The sequence below is a fragment of the Corylus avellana genome, chromosome 6, assembly GCF_965113065.1.
Source record: "Corylus avellana chromosome 6, dhCorAvel1.hap1.2, whole genome shotgun sequence".
Taxonomy (NCBI): domain Eukaryota; kingdom Viridiplantae; phylum Streptophyta; class Magnoliopsida; order Fagales; family Betulaceae; genus Corylus; species Corylus avellana.
This window is the reverse complement of record NC_142495.1, coordinates 23822917-23845367: the sequence shown is the minus strand read 5'-3', so window position 1 is coordinate 23845367 and position 22451 is coordinate 23822917. Positions and strand designations below refer to the sequence as shown.

The 22451-nt window shown below is 37.8% G+C and overlaps 2 protein-coding genes across 2 annotated transcripts; both read right to left on the bottom strand.

Annotated features, from left to right (window-relative positions):
* On the bottom strand, positions 1-8203 carry GAUT1 (galacturonosyltransferase 1). The gene is made up of 11 exons (XM_059599821.2): positions 7871-8203; positions 7616-7771; positions 6592-6635; positions 4537-4596; positions 4281-4409; positions 4089-4152; positions 3894-3940; positions 3393-3727; positions 2918-3275; positions 878-1465; positions 1-685 (listed from the first exon to the last, which is right to left on the bottom strand). The coding sequence occupies exons 2-11, from the start codon at positions 7755-7757 to the stop codon at positions 410-412; spliced, it is 2043 nt and encodes a 680-aa protein (XP_059455804.1). The 5' UTR covers positions 7758-7771; positions 7871-8203; the 3' UTR covers positions 1-409.
* Positions 8204-9467: 1264 nt separating this feature from the next.
* Positions 9468-13452, bottom strand: SAP18 (SIN3 associated polypeptide P18). Its single transcript, XM_059599823.2, has 6 exons — positions 13272-13452; positions 13130-13162; positions 12822-12932; positions 11211-11306; positions 9991-10062; positions 9468-9735 (listed from the first exon to the last, which is right to left on the bottom strand). Exons 1-6 carry the CDS (start codon positions 13386-13388, stop codon positions 9703-9705), a joined length of 462 nt encoding a protein of 153 aa, XP_059455806.1. The 5' UTR covers positions 13389-13452; the 3' UTR covers positions 9468-9702.
* Between the last annotated feature and the right edge of the window lie 8999 nt (positions 13453-22451).

Below are 22451 nucleotides of genomic sequence, written 5' to 3'. Positions count from 1 at the left end.
TAAAAAGTTATCACAACATGGCTAGCTTATCATCTGAGTAGACAGCATATATATCAGAACCCATACACATTGAATTCTTCAAGGTGTGCAAGTTGTTCAAAGAATACAGAAAATGACACTCAACTCCTATTCCTGTCGAAATCAGACTTAGCTCCAGAATGTGATACAGTAGGGCGGTTTTACAGGTCAACAAGGCATAGAATTAGTTACCTTGCTCCAATGGTGGTGACAGATGATTGGAACAAATTGAATGAATCACAAAGAAGAATAAACAATGTGGAAAGAGAATGAAAACAGGGGAAACTAGGGCCAAAAAAAAAAAAAATTAAACTAAAAGCAACCTTTAGTTAGAAATAACGAGGCAGCCAGCAAGAGAGAGAGGATCTCACCATATATGACTTCAGCCAGCTCATTCACTTAGATTGCAGCTGCGAACGTAGGGATGATCAAACTTAATGTACTTAGTCCAGTATGACCTATATCTTGTCATTCCCAACTCTAGCCAAGGTTTCATATTGCCATTGTAGTGTATGACTGCAGCATTCTCAATCTCTGCACGATCGACGCTTGGATTGTAACCCAAACCAAGCACATGCCATGACTTCTCGAGAGGATGTGTCAGCCCATAAAATGTAATTAGTCCCGGAGGTAATGTCCCAAGCTTCCAAAGTACTCTATCTTCATTCTAAAGCCACCGCAGAAAAAAGAAAAACTCAATAGATAAACAATTATGATATGCAGATTTTTTACACTAAAACTTCATTCTGAGATACAAACATGCTGATTAACCCCAGATTTACGTCAATTTATAAGTCATATGATATATGAAACAAAACAAAACACTGAGGCAGACAAATGCAAGATTTCAAAGCCTCACCATGTTCTGCCACTTGTGATATATGCCGGTAATATCCCTTTTTTTCCACTCCTTTAGATCAAAAACGTTCATCCCATATGCCCACCCACATGCATTTGGATCAAAGTTTCTTGCAATATGTGGATTTGTAAAGTTAAGGTACTTGTCAAAACGGTGAAAGCTCTCACCACAGGTTTCCACTGCACCATTAACCTTTCCACGGAGATTAACAGACCAGAGTCCAGTCAAATCTTTCTGGACAACAATGTCATCATCAAGAAACAGGATCTTATCTAACTTTGGATAAACCTGAGGTAGATAGAACCTCAGATGGTTGAGCATTGAGAGATACTTAGGGTTCCTGTACTTCAAATTAGAAGCACCAGATGAAAGAGTGGTTGGATGGGCGGCTTTGAAATAATATTCTTTCATTGCAGCAGACTCAAGTTGACGCAGAACTGGGCAGTAAGATGAATTAAGCCACTTAAATTCATCAACATTTTCAACATGGATAGTGGCTTTTCCAGGGGGGTTCAACAGAAACCACATATTCATCGCTCCGAAGTTGAGTTTATCGGTGACAACATGAAATACATGTTTTGAAGAGTCCTGCAATGAGAAGCATATTTTAGTCAAGAACAAAAGAGCAAGCAACTCCCTTCTGAGCTTCAGTACAGTAAAGCAAGTTCCCATTACATGGCATCTGTCCAAATATGTGAGGTCCACCAAAAGAGAGGGCCCACTTCAAATAATTTCAATATTACAAAATCATGATCAAACAAATTTTTTAAGTGCCTGTTTAATGTTGTGTTTCAGCATCCTATGTGCAAGTTTAGACCCTTACAGCAGTTTCAAAGCCGTTAGCCTATGTTTAGAATCACATCTTTTTAATTGTGCACTCCAGTGACCCACAATAAGCCACCGATCTATATCTTCAACCCACCGCCGCCCCCCCCACCCCCTACCACTGTTATTGACCGACTCATTATTACCACCATAGGCACCACCTATAATTCACTCCCAGATTCCCTGACAATTTCTCTTCCAAAAAAAAAAAAAAAGAACAAAAGAAAGAGAACGAAAGCACTCCTACAAAAATCTCTAAAACAGGAAACCCAAACACAAACTCCCATGAATAGACTTTTCATGGCTTGATGTTGCAGATTTAAGCTGAAACAGAGCCATCAGTGGAGATCACTAGGCCTTTTTGTTTCTACTTCAGACATGTCCAAGGTTAACGACCATTTCGGGAATTGCACACATTAGTGGTATCAACAAGGGAATGCACATGGAGCCATAATGCCCTGGTGGTATCACCAAACAAGCTTTTGCATAAATTTTGTTATCTAATGTAACAAGATTCACCATAAACTCTAATGGATTGGTCACATATATGCTCTTTATTTATTATTATTTATTTTATATATATACAAAATATATATTACACAGGTTCAGTTGTCAAAAAGTGCTTGAAAAGCAACGATTTCAGTGCCTCTTTTAAGTCATTTCAATAGTACATAAGTGATTATATGGCATGTAACCAAATACTTTTAACGAGCAGTTCTATTCTTAACAACACTTCAGCCATGCAATTGCAAAAAATCTTTTTTTTTTTTTTTTTTTTGAACGTAAATTGCAAAAAAATCTTCCACCCGCATTTATAGAAATCTGATCTTGTGAAGTTCAAAAAAGGAAAACATTATGGAAAGTTCACAGAAATGCCAACACAGGCCTAGAATCATCTCATTCAAAAGCTATCCATAAATCATCTTCAGCAAAAACTCTATAATTGCAAAATCACCTAAAGAACCTAATTATTAGTTAGTGTATATATCTCAAGTGCACTTCGAAACAGAAATAAGTATCCATCTGAAGAGCAACCAACTGGAGATCTTATAATATGAAACCACATATACCTAAAATGGCAATCCCATATAAGTCAATCAGGACAATAACTTAATAAGCATCAACCAGGGTGTTCAATATTTTGGAGAGATACCCACACACCCACCACACACACACACTTAAGCCAGTGGAATAGAATAAGACATTGCACATCACCTTGGCATTCATGACAGTTGAGTTGACAACCACTGATGCAGCCAAGACATTGTCTGAGAAGAGAGCATAATGATGAAGTTTTGTATTTTCTAAATTCTCACTTCTGGGGAACCGTCGCTTTTCTGGAGGAAGGAGGTAGTATTCTATGGTTAACCGCATAGATAAGCAGTGGATTGCATTTGGAATGGTCTTGGCAGCTAACTGACTCAGGAATGTGCTCTGCTTTTTCAAGAGCCTAACTTGTTCATCTGCTGACTGAAGCATTGCTCTGAGCTTCCCAGTCACCAACTTGCAGTCATACAGTTGCTCTCTTGCTTTTGACAGAACTTGGCCCATAGCTTTGATTCTCTCGGGTGCACTAGAAACAAATTGAAGAAGGAATAAGGTAACAGGTGCCAAAATTATCAATATACAGGACAAAATAAATGCAGACAGTGAAGCATTCCCAATGACATTAAATGCCCAATACTGTTACCTTTGATGTAGATCAGAATCAGCAGTGGCCTCCCCTAGGGCACGTTGGCTCTCTTTAAGTCGAACTTGTAGTTGTTGGTACAAGTCAACTGTGTTCTTCATCTTCGCGATACTTAAATATACCCTTGCCATTATCATTTGATCCCGCATCAAGCGTACTGTCGAATCAGAGTTCTCATTCTCATTTTCTTTCCTCCATAAGCTGTATTTTCCCAGAACAGCAGAGTCAACTGATTTGGAGCGTTCAATGGCTGCATTCTCAAGTTTTACAGTTGTTTCATCATCCTTTTGCACCAATTCTGATGCACGCTTTTCACGTCTTTTCTCTCGCAATTGCTGCAGAATAGCTTAAAGGAGTATATATCAAAACTCAAGAAGCAATGCAGTTAATACACTGGTACAGCCCATGAAGTGCAAAATCAAAACAATAGAGTCTGTTTGCTATAATTTATAAGTTGAACATGGTGACCAAAACATGCAAGTATCGAGGGATGGTGATTACCCTCCGGGCTAGGTCTGCAGGTTTACCAACAAATTGAGCACGATCATCTGCAGAGGACAATAAAATCAAAAGTAAATAATAAAGTATATCAGCCATATGCAGATGCCACTAGAAAGACATTGAAAACTCAAGATTGAAAGGAAAGTAAAAGAGTATTACATATATCCAGATCCTACGACAAAAAGATATTATCACCTGAGGAATGATCCTTTTTTTCCTTAGGTGTTTCCTTTTTGACATCTGCAGCCACTTGGTTTGGCTTTGAACACAATCACAACCCAAAAACATTAATAAAGCAAAAGCTATTAATTGACAAGCTTTCAGCAGCACAAAAAGTGTACAAGAGATAACAGTGGTTTCAAGCAGAAGTATAAGAGTCATCCTAACCTCAGAAGTGTCAACAACTGAAGTCTTGGCCCCAAAGACTTTCCATGAAGCAGACAAGTTGTTTTTCTTAAATATATCAAGACTCAAAGGCCCCATGTCACTTGTGCTGGCTGTGACAGCATGAATGACCTAAACAGCAGATATGATCAGTGTGTCAGCTAGTAAGGAAAACTACTAGATTTGACATGTTGCAATACAATACAAAAACAAAAACTACCACTACTTATTTTAATAGAGACGTGGATAGCTAAATTACCTCTTTTGTGAAAATAGATTTGACATGTTGCAGTGCCAGCCTTTCTCTCCAATCCACATTCTGCACCACTCATTCGAAAAAAGTTCAGGTAAAGAAAAAGAAGCAGACAGAAGCCATTATAGAAAAAAATATGCAATCAGTAGTGTACTAGAAATGGACAAATGGATTCTCGATTCTGATCAATAGCTCGCCTAATGGATTCTTCAGCAGCTCCAGGGGTTTGAGACAAGGGGACCCTTTATCTCCTCTGTTGTTCGTTTTTGTTATGGAAGCTCTAAGCAGAATGATTTCAGCGGCAGTGAACGGGGGTTTTATTGAGGGATTTCAGGTCGGTAATATTACTACGTCTCATCTTTTGTTTGCGGACGATACCTTGATTTTTTGTAATGCTAGGCCTGCCCAGCTTCGGTATTTGAGGAGTGTGTTTCTGTTGTTTGAAGCTGTTTCCGGGTTGAAAGTTAATTTGGCCAAGTCGGAGATAATTCCAGTGGGGGATGTGGTTCAAGTGGACAGGTTAGCTGAGATTCTGGGGTGTGGGGTTGCTTCATTGCCTGTTAGGTACCTTGGTTTGCCGTTAGGGGCCTCTTGCAAGGCTACACATATTTGGGATGGAGTTATTGAGAAGATAGAACGTCGGTTGGCCGGGTGGAAAAGATCTTATCTGTCTAAGGGGGGGAGAGTAATGCCTATTAAGAATACTCTCGTCAACTTGCCGACGTACTATTTGTCACTCTTTCCCATTCCAGGTAGTGTTGCAAAGAGGATTGAGAAGTTGCAGCGGGACTTTTTATGGGGGGGTCTAGGCGATGAGTTCAAGTTCCACCTGGTGGAGTGGGCGAAGGTTTGCACCCCGATGAAGGAGGGAGGTTTGGGTATCAGGAACCTTAGGGTCTTCAATCGCGCCCTCTTAGGGAAGTGGTTGTGGCGTTATGGGTTAGAGAGAGATTCTTGGTGGAGGGCTGTGGTGAATGCGAAATTTGGTAGTCTTTGGGGAGGGTGGTGTTCCTTGGAGCCGGGTGGTCCTCTGGGGGTGGGGTTATGGAAGAACATCAGGAAGGGGTGGGCCAATTTTCAAAGGTTTACTCGATTTCAGGTAGGGGAGGGGTCTAAGGTGCGCTTTTGGCACGATCTGTGGTGTGGTGATTTGGCTCTCAAGCATGCCTTTCCAGGTTTATTTAGCATTGCCTGCGCTAAGGATGCTTCAGTGGCGGAGCATCTGGAGGTGTTGGGTGGCACTAACCAGTGGAATGTGAGCTTTTCTAGAGAAGCGCATGATTGGGAGGTGGAGGTGTTGGCTTCTTTTTTCCAGGTGTTACATGCTGCTCAAGTGAGGCGAGGGTATGAAGATAGGTTGTGGTGGAATTCTTCCAAAAGAGGCTGATTCAAGGTCAAGCTCCTTTACGCCGCCTTGGCGAGTCCTGTTGGGGGAGGATTTCCGTGGAAGAGTGTGTGGCGTACCCAAGCTCCTCTGAGGGCGAGTTTTTTTGTGTGGTCGGCGGCTTTGGGAAAAATTTTGACTCTGGACAATCTTAGAAAGCAACGGGTGATTGTGACAAACAGGTGTTGTATGTGCAAGAAGTCCGAGGAGACGGTGGATCATCTTCTCCTTCATTGCGAGGTAGCTTATACTTTGTGGAGCACCTTTTTCGGTCGGTTTGGGTTGTCTTGGGTGATGCCAAAGAGGGTTTCGGATTTACTCGCTTGTTGGTGGTCTTCGGGGAGGAGGGAGAGTGCCGCGGTGTGGAAAATGGTGCCTACGTGCTTTTTTTGGTGTCTATGGAGGGAAAGGAATAATAGGTGCTTTGAGGATATGGAGGGGACTTGGGAAGACATTTTAGCCTCTTGCTTTCAAACTTTGTATCTTTGGACCGTTGCGCATGTCTTTCCTGTTTCGATTAGTTATGATGATTTTCTTTTTCGTTTTTCTCCTTCTAGTTAGGTGATCCTATTGTATACTTCCAGTGTACCTTGGGGCGCCTTTACGCTTTTTAATAAAACTTCTTATTACTTATAAAAAAAAACTAGAAATGGACAAAGATCGGAAAAGACTACTACCTGTTTACTGGTACCAATTGAAACATCATCTCGATCTGCAACAACTAATAACAACAATAATCATTTTAAGTATGCATATATACACAATTAGAGACGAGTAGACATACAGAACAGAAATCCAAACTCATGCAAAGGCTTGTATACTATTACATGCTACTCCGTTCATGATTTTAGTAAATTACATAGTGAAGACACAAAATTAATCCTTCGGGTCTTGAATGTAGTTTGCAAGGGCAGTAGTACATATTATGGTAACTTTACTAGCGAGTGTACTGATCTGCATAAATGATCTTCAATTATTGAATATAATGTTGGACCTCATGTGAACTTCATCATAGAATAATATTGATCACAAAGTTTTCTACTCGTACTTTTATCATTGATTGAAGTTAGGTTGGCTACAAGACTCATTACCTCCACTTTTACCATTACCACATAGGTGAGATAAATATAGGGGATCATAACCTAAATGCCACCGTACACCATCAGCATGACATCTAGTAGCAACTAGTAAACACGCCACATTGACATTCCTAAAGGTCCCTATACATAATTGTTGTGAAAACCCTATTCCACTTTTCATCTATCGAAAGCAAAACCCACCCACCCTTAGCTGTGAAAATCAATAAAATGACTGCCTAAATCAACTTAATGCCATCGATGCACTGAAAATAGCCTCCTTTCAGAAATATCTAGCGCTAAATATCCATCAATGAGCATTCATGGTTATTAAGACTCAAAAACAAATACATCCTATCCCCTATCCAAAACTTTGAGCATTGTTTCGAGCATCACTACCTGAAAAACATACAGCATTATTCTCAACTCAAAGAGCTAGAGCATAATTTTCTCGTTATTCAATTTGCCTTTCGGGAAAGTACCAAAATACGAAAACACAATCAGTACGAAAATACTAATTTGAGCCCCTAATATGCAATAGAGTTTGATTAAGTGAGATCTAGAAATTAACCTCCCACATTTGAAATAGACAATTGAGAAGTAGAGCAAAGGTTTGAGAACTGACCAGTGACGCGGAGTCCTCGGCCGACGAAGAAAACCAACGGCACGAGCAACGCAAAGACAATGAGAATTGCTAAAGGGAATCGAGATCCACCGCCTCTGCTTCTGTGGAGGCCCGCGCCGGAAATTCCCCGGTTCATCGCCATTCGCCGAGGAAAACCTAAAGTAAATACAAAAAGAAGGTAACTGAGAGAGAGAGAGAGAGAGAGAGAGAGCAGGAAATTACAACATTGCCACTAGAGAGAGTGCGTGTATTTACGAGTGGGAATTGCGTGGATGTACCGGTGAATTGGGAGGCTTTATGGTGCTTCTTCCTACTCCAAATCCATCAGATGAAGAATGCAGAGGGCGTGATTGGGATTGAAGAATTTAAGAAGGTCACGAAGCTTCAATGTGAAGAGAGAGACTGTGATATCTTTTCGTAAACTGCTTAAAAATGCGTTAATTCCGTTGCCCTAAATCCCTCCCAGCGAGCGAGAGACTCAGAGAGAGAGAGAGAGAGAGAGAGAGAAACAGGGATCTTTACTTTTTGGGGGTTTTGATTTTGATTATGATTTTTCCCCGTGTTTGTCTTCTTCGATTAGTGCTGCTTCGATAACGGAACGAAGATTGCTACTACGACGTCGTTGTCACCTAGCTGGATAAGGGCGTCATAGTCGTACTACTACGACTACTACCGTGTTCATGGCTTCTATTTCTTTCTATCGACACTTCCCTTATCTTTAAAGTTTAATGAGCGAGAGATTAAATATCAAAACATTTATTAATTAGTTTGAATTAAGCAACATGTTGGCCGGGTGGGTGGGGTCTGTTTGAGACTTTGTTAATGGACAACCGACCTTTGATTATTAATTTATTATTATTAAATCGGTCGAGCAATCCAAGACGATTTCTTAATTTCTAAGTCTTTTTTATCTTTTACGTAAGACGACTTTGAAACTCCACATGCATTTTAAAAATGCTTCTCTAAATCAACTATTATAACACACAAATGTAAATTTAAAACTCAAACGCTCCTTTATCTCAATTTAGATTGAACAAAATTTTATTTCAAACTAAATTAGAGAATTTGTTTTTGTTTTTGTTTTGTTTTGTTTTTTTTCGATATGTTCTTATGCATTTTTAATAAAATTAATAAATCATGTGTCGTAATTTGAATAGACTGAATTAAAAGAATAAAAAACTTTATTCTTTGTTTACTTAATCATTCATTGAAGAGTAATAACAGAAATAAGTAATTCTGTAAGTATGACTTTTATCTCCCGAAAGTCTTGAGACTTTTATAAAATCACTACTAAATTTGTTATGCATTACTATTGAATTTGATTCAATGATAATTTTAAAAGTCATATCACACTTGATGGATAAATTAAGATAAAATTCTTATTTACATTTTTATCTCATAACTATCTCACAATGCAAACATAACAATTTCAACAAATACTTGGATCAGTCTTTGTTTAGGTGCAACTGCTATAGTTTTTCAATAGTCTATATTTAAAGAAAAAGTTGAAATTAAATATAGACCGTTGAAAAACTACAACACATGAACCAAATCCAAAACAATTAAAATTGTCAAGCCAACAAGCATTGTGGGATAAAAATGGAAGAGTTACTTTTATCATGTAATTGCTAAAGTGGCAATCCCAACTAACCTTTTTTTTTTTTTTTTCCAATAATCATTAATTCAAGGGTTAGTTAAAACTACCATGTCAACAATGTAAAATAATTGTGAAATAAAAATGTAATTTCAATTTTTAAACCGTCACCGCATCATGATTTTGGCGTGCACTACTTGGAAACAAAAATACAAAAGAGCTTCTATTTATTCACTCACACATCAACCAATCTCCATCAGTTTTCAAAATGATATTCAATATATTCCACGAACCCACAGAAGGTTTCAATTTCCAACACTATATATGCACATGGGTGTTACTGACGTCCACATCATGTCTAACAACTAGAAACTAGCCACTTATGTACACATATAAGGAAGCATCAACTCAGGGCAAAATTCAAGTAAACAGTATTGCAAGACCCTCCCAAGACAGCTTATGAGCAAATACATCAGATTAAGAAGAGAGATCCTTACATAATACCCACATCCAAGTAATCTCCAATCTACATTTGCCAAACACTAATTAGTGACGAATTAAAAGTATAACCCAAAAGAGTAATGCTATTTAGTATACTGAAAATGCAATACAACTGAGATAACGTGACTATAGAATTTAGCCTCTTTTTTTTTTTACAAATGCTGATCTAATGACTGATTTTTACTATCACATCATCAAATTGTATGACAATCGTATAACAATCTACTAAACAACATTACTCAATCTAGATACATGGAACCAAAAGAGCATACTGTTTTACCTGAAAGCAAAGTTCAGCCAATGTCTTGCCATCATCTAATCTCCCATTTCCATAAGAATAGGTCATCCCCACCTTCATGGATCAATGGAGTATTCCAGAGTCAAACCTCATTATAGGTATTGTTCATGCATCAACCAGTAAAGCATACTTACAAATACAAATACAATATTATTTCTATGACACACACACTTTAGAGCTAAGATGTCAATCCACACAACCAAATAACATATTTGAGTTCTGATAGAGATATCATAACCATTTCAGCCCTCAAATAAACCATAACGTTAAATATGCCATGATGCAAATCCACTTTTATCCACCGAGAGAAAGGTTAAAACATAGAAAGGTATTGATATTGAAAGAGGGGATATCTTTAATCAGAAATTGGCTGGGTCAACATTGTGAAGAACATCACGACATCAGTCATTACCATGGCATTTAGTTAACTAAGAAAAACACTCAGAATTTTGGAAGAGAGAGGAAAGTTAGATATAAGTCAACAGTGGAGATTATTTGGGAATTACGCATTGAGTTTCTAGTAGTAGAACCATAATAATAATAATAATAATAATAATAAGTGATTGTGAATGCCCAGAATTGAGAAAATATCATAAGCATCTGAATTACAAGCACTGCATGTTTTACAAGTGTTTTCAACATTTTGCAAATTTCATGTCATAAGCATCTCAAGCATATTTAGGGGCCTCGTCCTCCCAATGTCCCCCCTCCCCTGTCCTATTTTCTCTACTAGCAAAAGACAACCAGGCCCAAGATTTTTCCTAGCATACATATGACATTCCTCGTTTTTAAGATCACTTCAGATATATTACAAAATACTCAAAAATTTATAAACTATTTGACAAATGTGAAAATGATTAAGATTGTATACACCATAGTGGAAACAAAAACATAATTCATGCAGCAAATTCTCCACATACCAAAAATTTCCATCACCTTGGTTCCAATCTTTTCAGCATAAATCATTGACCATTGACAGTAATATGAGATGAGTTGTAGGAGAAAGAATAGAAAATTATGCATCTGAAAAGATATATCTGGTCAACTATGTTCATCATACTGCAGAACTAAAATCATTTACCCACTAATTAATGCATGCACATATTAGAAGAGTTTCAGAACTCACTCTCATGTAAATGATAACACATAAATCGACAGAGACGGAATAATGGCTCTGTTATTTACTCACACACAGAGAGTACCTCTTTTACTGTAAAACGGCCATTTTTATCGGGATATACAAAAGCAAAGGATAGTTTTGCATTTTTTCTCCTTGCAGCTGGAGCTACCTCTTTGACCTGTAAAAGAAGTATAATAAACTACAGAACCCAAAAAATAAAAATGAAGAAGAAATAACTTTTGTAAAGAAAGAAATAAAATTATGTCAGATATAATTTTAAATCAATATCCACTTTTGAAGTGATCAGAGGGAAATAAATATGTCAGATATAAGCTCCATCTTGCTTTTCTTTGGAGGGACAAAAATGATCAGAGCTTAGAAGACCGTGCGCGGACAGTTGTGGAATTAAAGGCTTTTTTCTTCAACACACTTTTACCACAGGACAGTTGCCTTTGACTTTAATATTTTCTAGTTTTCAAGTTTTTCTTGATCTTTTTTCTTTCACTGATTAGGTGTATCTATTGTATTGCTCCTATATACTTGGGTTGTGTCTTTGCGCTTTTTAATGAATTTGCAATTACTTATCAAAAATAATTTCAAACCAATATAGAGAGAACCATCAAGAAAGACACTCATCTTAGGCAGTTTTCATTATAATCAGTTACCATTAAATGCACTCAGACATTATGCACTGAAGCATAAACAATATCAACTGACTTAACTTTCTCAATGGCATTACTGTGGTGCACATTACGTATATCTTTTCTGGGGACACTTTTTTTTTTTTTTATGTTTATTTGATTTTTTTTTTCTTTTGAAAAGTGGCAAGTTCATAATTGCTTCAGTAATTAGTACAAAATGTAATCCAACAGAAACCTGTTTCAACAAACATTCCACCCGGTCTTTCTCTGCCATAAACAGAGTCCATCATAAACATATTGGTCTCCTTCTATGCTCCACAGCGCATAACAAGTTTATCCCTATGAGCCAAGTTAATGCTTGGTACAGGCCACTTATACTCGCTGGTTATTGACTGCAAAATACCGAACCATTTTCTAGTACAATACCCCACATTCCTAGTTCCAATCTTGTTCCTGGTCATCTAGTTCAGACCAGGCCTAACACATCCATTGGCTGAAACTGCTACCAGGTCCACAGAATCCAATTAACCCAGGTAAAGTTATCACATTCTGAGAATGCCACAACTATTTGGCCATTGAGAAAACTGCTTTCCAACCCCCTCTCTCTCCCTCTTTTTTTTTTTTTCTTTTTTTGGGTATCCTCTTTCAACATTTTCAAGGACAGCAACATTTCACAGTGAACTACTCTCTGATTCATCCCTCCTATTCTTCTCATCTTCTCAATTCTGAAAACTTTAGTACACATTAGGACTTTGTACAAACTTCATAGCAGTCTACAGTAGACTATTGACTAACCTAAGATTTTCACTTGTGGGTGATGAATGCTGAAGGTTCTCATAAAAGTTTAGGAATCAAATTTAATAAATTTGTAACTCCTCTTCTATTTAGATATGAAGAAGTCCAAACTGCACATATAAAATGTGCACACATACACACCTAACCCAATAAAAAGGAAAGCACGCATGCATACATACATCAATAAATACACACAGGCAGCATATATATATATATATATATATATATATATATATATATAGAGAGAGAGAGTATACCAAAACAGTTAACTCACGAAGAGTAGCATCCTTCCAGGTATAAATTTGAACCTCATCCTTGGGCTCCTTGCCTCTCACTGCAAAGTCTCCATCGCTATGATGACCCCCAATCTTCAACAAGTAAGAAGAAACATTTCCACATGAATCAGTGCCAAAGATAACAATCAAGACTGGTTCTTCAATAAGTACGCATGTTCTTTTTAATCCGGATATCAAAAAAAAAAAAAAAAGTTTCCCACACCAATTTCATACACAAAAGAAGAAAAACAAAAAGCAAATGCAGTCGACAGTGTGAATAGCCAGCTTACCCTAGTGAAAACCCGAAGCAGCAACGGGCAAGTCTGCAAATGAAATTCAAGATTTCAGAGATAATAAAAATTTTACGGCAGAGCAGAGAAATACAGAAGTAACGATTGCAAAATCAGAAACCCTAAGAGAGAGCGAGGGAACCTTTTCGCGGTCGACGGGCTCAAAGCGAGGGCGATGAAGACCCGGAGGTCCTCTTGGAGGTGGGCCCAGTTGTCTCCCTCTTTGTTGTCTCCATTGCGCTTCTCTTACTCCCGCCATCTCTCTCTTTCTCTCTCTCGCAGGCACAAATCACACGAGCCGCCTTCCTTTATGTTGGAGGTGGTATTGTTGGTGGGCCCTGAGGGTCTGAGCCCACCCAAAAATTAAAAGCCCGGTTTTGTTCAACGACCAAGCCCACTAGCCTATACAACTATACAGTCCATACCATACCACTCACTATTTGCTGTCGTCCAGAACAGAACTTTCTGATTGTTCCATTCCAAAGAAATGCACATACATGCTCATTGGATGAATATATCTGGTGTTTCTTTTTTCTTTTTCTTCTTTTTTTTTTTTTTTCACTAGGTATATATAGATGATGTAAAATATAACAATGCTCTGTATTTATTCATTTTATAAAAATAGAGCACGTTGCTCTAACGACACAATATAAAATGAGAAATTTATTCTATTCAAATTTGGTATGTGCTTTGTTTAACTCTTTAAATGTCACTGTCCCAATCAATTTCCAGATTTATAGCATATTCTGACGAATCACGTATCTGGCCACTACTCGGTCCATTCAAACTTTTGTCAACTAGACCGTGATTGATTTTCTTGCTTTTCCATCTCCATTACAAGCGTAATCCAAAACGAAATCTTCTTCGCTGCCTCTATCATTAGTGACAATTCTTTCATATGTCTGATAATTCATATGTCATCGATTAAATTCATTCTAATTAAGATATAGAGTTTTACCTAGCTCATGGGAAAAGAATTTTTTTCAGTGTTATGGAGCATTTTCATTTGGAATCTAAGTTAGAGTAGTCAAAATGTTAAAATGCATCTTTTTACTCTCTAACCGACTCTTTATTTTGCTGAAAAATTTGGAAAGCACTATTTACTCTTCAAATCTTAAAAACAAAAATATTAAGGCATTGTTTGGTTCATGGAATGAGTATTCCATTAGGAAATAAAGCAGTTATTACTCAGAAAAAACGATAGTAGAATGGAATAGTTATTCCTATTTCTTAGACCTCGTTTAGTTTGTGAAATTAGCATTCCATTAGAAAAGTGAATAATTATTACTAGAAATAGAGAGTGAAATTGAATAATTATTTTTATTCTTTAATTTGGTAACAATACACCTGCTCTAAGTGAAATTGAATCAATTAGACAATTACTAATAAGCCACCCACACAAATTTTTTTTTTTTTCAACTTAATTTAAAAAACACAAACAAAAACAAAATAAAAAAATAACATGGGTGGCCAACTGGGTGGTCAGCCACCCATAGAGCGGCCATGAGTGATTGCACCACCCCCAACAACTCGCAGGGTGGCCATGACCACCCTTGAAGCCGTTTGGGGTGGCCGCAGTGGCCAGGCCACCTTGAAAGGCGACGGGGGTGATCACACCACCCCCGCTCCGGCCTCTTTTGCTGGTGGCCGATCATCCCAATAGTTGGTCATCCACTTTATTTTTTAGGTTTTTATTTTTTAAAAGTTTGAAATTAAAAAAAAAAAAAAACAAAAAAATGGTTTTTTGTTTTTTTATTTGGGAGGGGGGGGATTTTTTAGAGGATTATGTATTCCTCTTTGTAAGGGAATAGTTACCATTCTTAGGAATATGCCCCTACCAAACGAAAGAATAATTATTCTATAAAAATAATAATTACATTACAAGGTCTATTCCGTAAATCAAACGAGGTTTAAAAGTATGACATTATTTCTTCTTACAAGTTTGACATCCTCTCTCCTCACAAATAAAAGATTTAAAAAAAAAAAAAAAAATTTAAATAGAAGAGTAGAAGTGGACATATCTAGTTTGAAGAGCGGAATCTAAGTGCTTCGAAAAAATAAATAATTAAAATAAAGAAGATAAATTTTTTTTTTTTTTGTTGAAGTCGAATAAAAAATATTTTGAAGGCATTTAAGTTTTATTGAATTGGCATGTGATCTTCAATGAAGGTTTCAAAGCACACTAAAAATCAGAGTACACTGTACAAAAGATATATGGTACCAAAGCTCTTCTCCCAGGATTTAGGTTTTCTGACCTGTCTACTGCTACTTTTACTCCTTTTTTTTTTCCTTTTCTTTTGAGACATTTTCTTTGGGCAAATGTTCTTTTTTCTGTAAATCAATTAATATCCTTTACATGCTTGAGCAGCACGCTCCAATGGATTGGCAACAATTAATGGTCAGAAAGTTGAAAGAATGGAGGTGGCAGTGCAGTGAGGACCATGACAGGTTGTGGGGTTCCCTTGTGAGAGAGAGAGAGAGAGAGAGAATATGCTGTGACCAAGGGCTGTCCTTTTCGTGATTACAACGTTAAAATTCAAACTCTTAACCAAAAAAGCCAAGACCAAAACAAAACAAAACAAAAGGTCAAATTAATATGCTGATTTTTTGATGATCATGATTTAGCTAGTATCTGAAATAAACCAAATGGTCATGAATGAAAAGCAGGGTGCATTAGTTAATTTGATCATAATTCATAAAAAAAAATGATACATATAACAGGTCTCTAGCTAATTCATACAGATAGCATGCATCATTGACGGAAGGATGTTCCGTGTCCGTATCACATATATGCAACAATCTCCTACGACCAAAAGATATCAAATCCCACCAGCTCCTACGACCGATGATTGGACAGTATATACTTCGTAGGAGTAATTAAACAATTACTACTTGTCCTTCTAAGTTTTGATAATAGTTCCGTCGCCTCTTTAAGAAGATCCAAATATTTATCCAAGTATAAGAAGGCTTATACAATAATCTAGATTTAAGAAAACTCTCCCGCATATAATATTTCTTCTGAAAAATGTTGGCCACCTGAGTATCAGGATTACACATCAATCTCATCCAAACAACCTTGGACTCATTTTATTTATAGCTAGCCCACCAAAACTTTAGCATAGGGAAGTTGATTCCACAGCATAGAATGTCTAAAATTAGTCACAAGTTTACTAAGTTTATCCCCTTTTCATTTCTTGTACGATTTGCTTAATTAATAGTTTTGAAGAAATTTGTAATGGTATTTTCTTACACGGTATATATATGTGTGGGCGCGCGCACGTATCATAGATAGTTTTCTACTTGTTGTATGTCGGTTAGGATGAGATATCTTGCTTGTGCAAATGAGATTACACCATTTGAATGAAAATTAAAGGACCTTTAACTCCTTCCATAAATATTGAATCAAAGTTGCAGGTCTTTGTAATTTCTTATCACCTATATATAACCATTCATGTGATAGAGCATGCATGCAGCTGGTAGCTCATATATATATATATATATATATATATATATATATAAGGGACAATAATGATGGTGACACTTTAGCCTGCAACCATGAAAAAGGCCAATGCCATTGGTGAAAAAGAAATGTTAGTGGTTAATAATTTTTTTATATTTGATATATATTTTTTTATAAATTAAATAGATCAACCATTAAATTTATAGGATTTACCATTAACTTATATAGAGTCCATAAATCTAATAATTAATTTATAAAATAAGATAGGTCAAATATATATAAAAATAAAATAAAATTAACTCATTACATTTCTCGAAAAAATATATATATGCATGCACCACAGCATAACTTGGTCGTGATATATTGTAACAATTCCCATGTATGATGTAACCTTGTTTTGTCCGAACGGACAAAGTAGTCTGACATTTGTAAGTGCTGGAATGCCGGCCGGCCCCATAGGCCACATGTTTGATTTTGTGAACACTTTCTGGGGACTTATTGGTAAGTCTCTTCCATATATATGGACAATGTGTCAGTCTTTCCACAGCCTTGACTCCAATATCCTTCATTGTATTACTATTACCGCCATAGTTCTCTCTAATTTAGTAGCATCAAACACATTTTTAATTATGTTGCAGTAAAATATGATATTTAGAAGCTAAGGTTTTAGCTTTGAGGATTGTTAAACATATTCTTAAGGTTTTGTTTGTTTCAACTTGAAATATTTTTTTTGTTAGAAATTGTGTTTTAGTGAAATTATTTTTCAGCAATTTTTGGCTTTCGGTTCATATGATAAATCAGCAACCGCAACAGTGATGACAGCTTTCGAAAAGCTTTGGCGACTAGCGGCCAGCAGTGAAAGAGAATGAACTACAAGAAAGAGTGCGTACGTTTGAAAAAACAAAGCCTAAGTGTTTACTCCATAACGTAGTAATGAAAATTACCATCGGATGAAATAACAAATGAAAGTACATCTAACATCCAGTGGTAATTTTCACTGCTACATCAATAAGTGAACACTTAGGTATATGTTTAGCATTTCTCTTTACATTTATTTACCTAACATTAGACCAAACATCAACTCCTCTCCCTCAAAATAAAAGCTCTATGCAAAAACCTCGTTCTCTCTCAAATCTCAATCACAGACGAGGGAAGAGCTTCTCCCTACCACAACCCTCATGTTTCCTCTTGATCACCATCTCATCTTTGTTACTTCCTCTTTTATTTTTTTTTATTTTATTTTTGTTCTTCTCATTTAGTTTTTCTAGTCTTTCGTTTGTTTTATTAGAGGTTAGATTTACTAAACCTATAACCTCCACCACCCACGCGAGCCTCCTCCTCCTCCATTGCTGGTCGCCGCTCAACCATCCATCGACCCCCTCCAGCCAGTTGAAGACCTGCAACATATTTCCTCAATCACAATACATCTGGCTCTCCTTTCTTTTGATCTCCTGCAGCAAATTTCCTCCATCACAATACATCTAGCTCTCCTTTGTAGAGCCCTTTTGGTCCACCTGAAATTTCATATCTAAATATGAACCCAAAAATATCTGATTTTGGTGGTCCTCTACGCCATCATCCCATATGGTGTATCCTCCACCACTATACAACTGCCTTTTAGTCCCCCAAGCTCTTTCATAAGCAGGTCAGGAGTTAAGTTAAAATGGGTTTTCTTTGTTGATACCCATAGTGTCCACCATATATGGACTGCTACAACTAACTAACATCATTCTCAATTACCTTCAAGAATTCCTTCTAGAGATGTGGCTCGATCGTTGTCAAGATTGATTTTATTATTTTTTTTAGCTTTAGTATTTTAGATTTTATAATCTTTTTTTTTTTTTTTTTTGTAACTGTGTTGTTTGTTTATACTTATTCTTACTCATCTATTAAAAAAAAGGTTTTACCTTTTAAAAAGATGATATTTTATACTAAATAAATTTCATCATTATATTTCCCCATTAGCATCTCTTCTTCAATGCTAAAAAAAGTAATCGATGATCTCGTCCTTTTAGTAGCAAATGAGAATTGAGATCTGTAACGTTGTTCTTATACTTATTCGATCATTTATAAGAAAAAACAATCTTCATTCAATACTGTAATGTTATTCGATGCAAATAATCTTGATTCTATAATGTTAGGTTATTCAATGCAAGTAACAGCACAATAATTTACAATATCATAATGATTGTTACTAACCAATTTTTTATTTTTTATTGGCTTAAATTTTGTGGATAATTGATAATTTAACATAGAATCAAAATTGATCACGTTCTCAATTCGACCCTTCATTCTATAGTTTGTCTCCATTTTTAATTAAGGTTGTTGATATAAGTGGTGTCTAGCATCGTATTAGAAAGTCATGAGAACCTAATGATGCCCCTACGATAACTGTTGCTTAGAAATGGAAGAACTCAAGAGTTTTTTGCTCGCGACTTTTATCAATGAATGAATATGAAATGCTTCCACAAACAATTACAACATCTTGATTATGATTTTTTCGCGCTGCCATGGCGACAGAGTGCATGTGGTTGCCTAGATCGTTGTCTGAAGAGTGAAGATTGGCGATTGTTTGGCATTTTATTCCAAAGTATCATTGATATCGTTTTCTCTCTAGGAGTCTAAAACCTAGGGCAGAAGGATTAGTTTTCCAGGCGAGTCTACGGCTATGGAAGTATTCGTTGTTATTGTTTTTTCGGTGATGAATGAATCAGAGATGGTGGATGACCTCAGCCGGATGTGGGGGAGTCTCTCCCTCTCGGAGGTGGAGGGGGCTGAAATGGAGATCCAAAATCAAGCGTGGGAGGAAGGAGCCAATCGGGGAAAAACCTGCTTGGTTGGGAAACTGATTGCGGATCATCTGGTGAACAAGGAGTTTATACAAACCACTTTAACCCGGATTTGGAAGCCGTCAAGAACACCCTCATTCAAAGTGCTGGGGGACAACTCGTTTTTGGTGGATTTCGCAAATAAGGGAGACAAAAAAAGAGTGCTGAAGGGGAGACCTTGGGTTTTTTAGGGTAACCTACTTCCAGTCGAGGACTATGATGGGTTAACTCCTCCATCAAAATTCCCATTTGATAAAGCAGTGCTCTAGGTCCGGATGAATGGTCTTCTGTTGGCATGCATGAGTCTAACTGTAGGACAACAAATCGGGTCTTCAATGGGTCATGTTGAAGAGGTGGATGTTGATGAGGGGGGAATGGGATGGGGTGAATCCCTGAGGGTTAAAATTACTCTTGACCTGCACAAACCTTTGATGAGGGGGATAATGCTAAAAATCAATGGGTCATGGTTACCCTAAAAGGGTTTTTGGTGGAAGGCTTGGTCAAGTGACTAATAGAAGAGACCCTCCCCAGTCCCAGCGTGACAACAGAGGTGGTTTTGGAAGACAAGACTACGGGCGCTGCTACTCACCAAGTAGGCAAAGATCAGCGTACCGAAGCCCGGAAGTGGGTGGCGTGCATTCAGGGATGGCAGAAAGCAGTGGTAGGATACCAATGGAAAGAAATTTTCAAAAATCAAATTTTCCTTCCACAAACAAAGCTAAAGCGCCAGCTAAGGGCAAGGTGGATAGGGATTTGAATGCCGTAAATCAGGGAGATGAGATGAGAGGAGATTGGGGAGAAAATCATGGATGCCTTAATGATGATGATCGGTCAAAGAAGAATCCCACGAAATTAGGGGACAGCTTGGCGGAAGGAGATAATTCGCACATCTATGGACCGGCTACTGCACCCATAAATGCTTTCCTTGATGAGTTGGCAAGACAAGAAGCTTTAGTAAAAAAGCACGTGGATGGGAGAGGGCAAGCTAGTAATTCTAATGGCTGGAAAGGTGATGATGGAAAAAGGGGGGCAGAAAGGTCAACAGGATCGGAGAGTAGTTTTTTTACTATGGTTGAAGTAGAGAAAAAAATGAAAGGTGCTATTGGTGATGACATAAATTTACCAAGACAGACCAATGATGACACATGGAAACATAGTGAACGAGTGGGGCTTTTGAAGTTCTTTGTGATTTCAAGTGGGGAGAACTATGGTAAGTGGAAGATAAGGGATTTTAATGGAGGGGGGGGGGGGGGAGGGGGGAGGATGTGGCGAAAAAAGTACGAATGAAAGGAGGGCGTTCTTTGAAGTCTGGCGGTGTGGTATTAAACACGACAAAAATGGATCGGGAGTGGCGCAGGCTGGCAATCAGCCCCGCCAACCATAATGAGTATTCTAAGTTGGAACTGCTGAGAGCTTAGAAACCTTCGGACAATTTGGGAACTTCGCCGTTTAATGAAGGATAAGAAGCCTACAATAATTTTCTTAATGGAAACTAAGTTACGTGCAAATAAGATGGAAAGGATGCGGATTCAGTTGGAGTTTGAGCACATGTTGGGGGTTGATTGTGTGGGCAAAAGTGGTGGGCTGGCTTTACTTTGGATGACAGATTCTGGGGTACAAATCCAAAACTACAGCCAACGACATATAAATGCGACTGTGTGTTCCCTTTCAATTAACCCGCCAAGGAAATTCACCGGTTTTTACGGCCACGCCGAGGCTAGCAAGAGAACTGAGGCATGAAGTTTACTTCGACATATTGCTCAGATGGACCCCATACCTTGAGTCTGTCTTGGTGATTTCAATGAGATCCTTAGCCTTGATGAAAAATGTGGAGGGAGCAGACGCCGAAGGGGTTTAATGGAAAATTTTCAAAACACCCTAGAGGTGTGTGGTTCGTCGAAATTGGGTTATAAGGGACCAAAATACACATGGCACAATGAAAAAGTGGGGGCTGATTTCACCAAGGAAAAATTAGACCGAATGGTGGCCAACCGGGGGTGGTGTGATTTGTACCAAAGGGCAGAGGTTTTAGTTGGGGTTTCATTAAGCTCTGACCATTCTCCACTTTTTGTGTTCCCAAATGGTCAGTTTAAAGGCCAGCAGGGGCCATGAAAATTTAAGTTTAAAGTCGGCTGGGAGTTGCATACATACGTGGAAGGGGCTATCAAACCAAGTAGACCCATGGAGGAGTGTAAAAACGCATTGGTGAGGTGGCAACGTGATGAGTGGGCAGACCAAACCGTTTACTTATGGAACAATGTAAAAAATTAGCGGTCTTGCAAGGGGAAGAAGATGAGTGGGCTGTCGGGCAAGCCTTCAAACTCCAAAAGGAACTAGCAATCCTCATGGAGCAAGAAGAGTTAAAATTGAGACAAAGAGCTAAATTAGATTGGCTCACATCCAGGGATAGAAACTCAAAGTTCTTCCATGCTTGCGCTAACCAAAGACGATTAGTGAATAAAATTAGCCAAATCCGGGATGAAAGGGATAGATTATGCGAGACTCAAGAGGAGATTGGGGGGGCCTTTGAAAATTATTTTGACAATTTATTCTCTTCTTGAGATATTGCGGACTATGATGACTGCTTGGGAGCTTTGGAGGGGCGGATTTCGGATGCTATGAATGAATCTCTTGTGAAGCCTTTTTGCGGAGGATGAGGTGAGGGTTGCGCTTTTTTAGATGGCCCCCCTAAAAGCCCCTGGACCGAACGGCTTCAATGCCGACTTTTTTTAGAAAAATTGGGACATAGTGGGACTTGAGGTTTGCAAAGCTATTCTTTTTTCTCTCAATAATGTTGTTCTAGATAGTGAACTGAATTCTACTTTTTTAGCACTTATTCCCAAGATAAAAAAATCCTACATCTGTCATGGAGTTCAGACCGATTAGCTTGTGCAACGTTCTTTATAAAATTATATCAAAGGTTTTAGCTAATCGTCTCAAGGTGATATTACCCCATATTACATCCCCTTTCCAAAGCGCTTTTATCCCGGGGCGTCTGATCTCCGACAATATTTTGGCAGTATATGAGACCCTT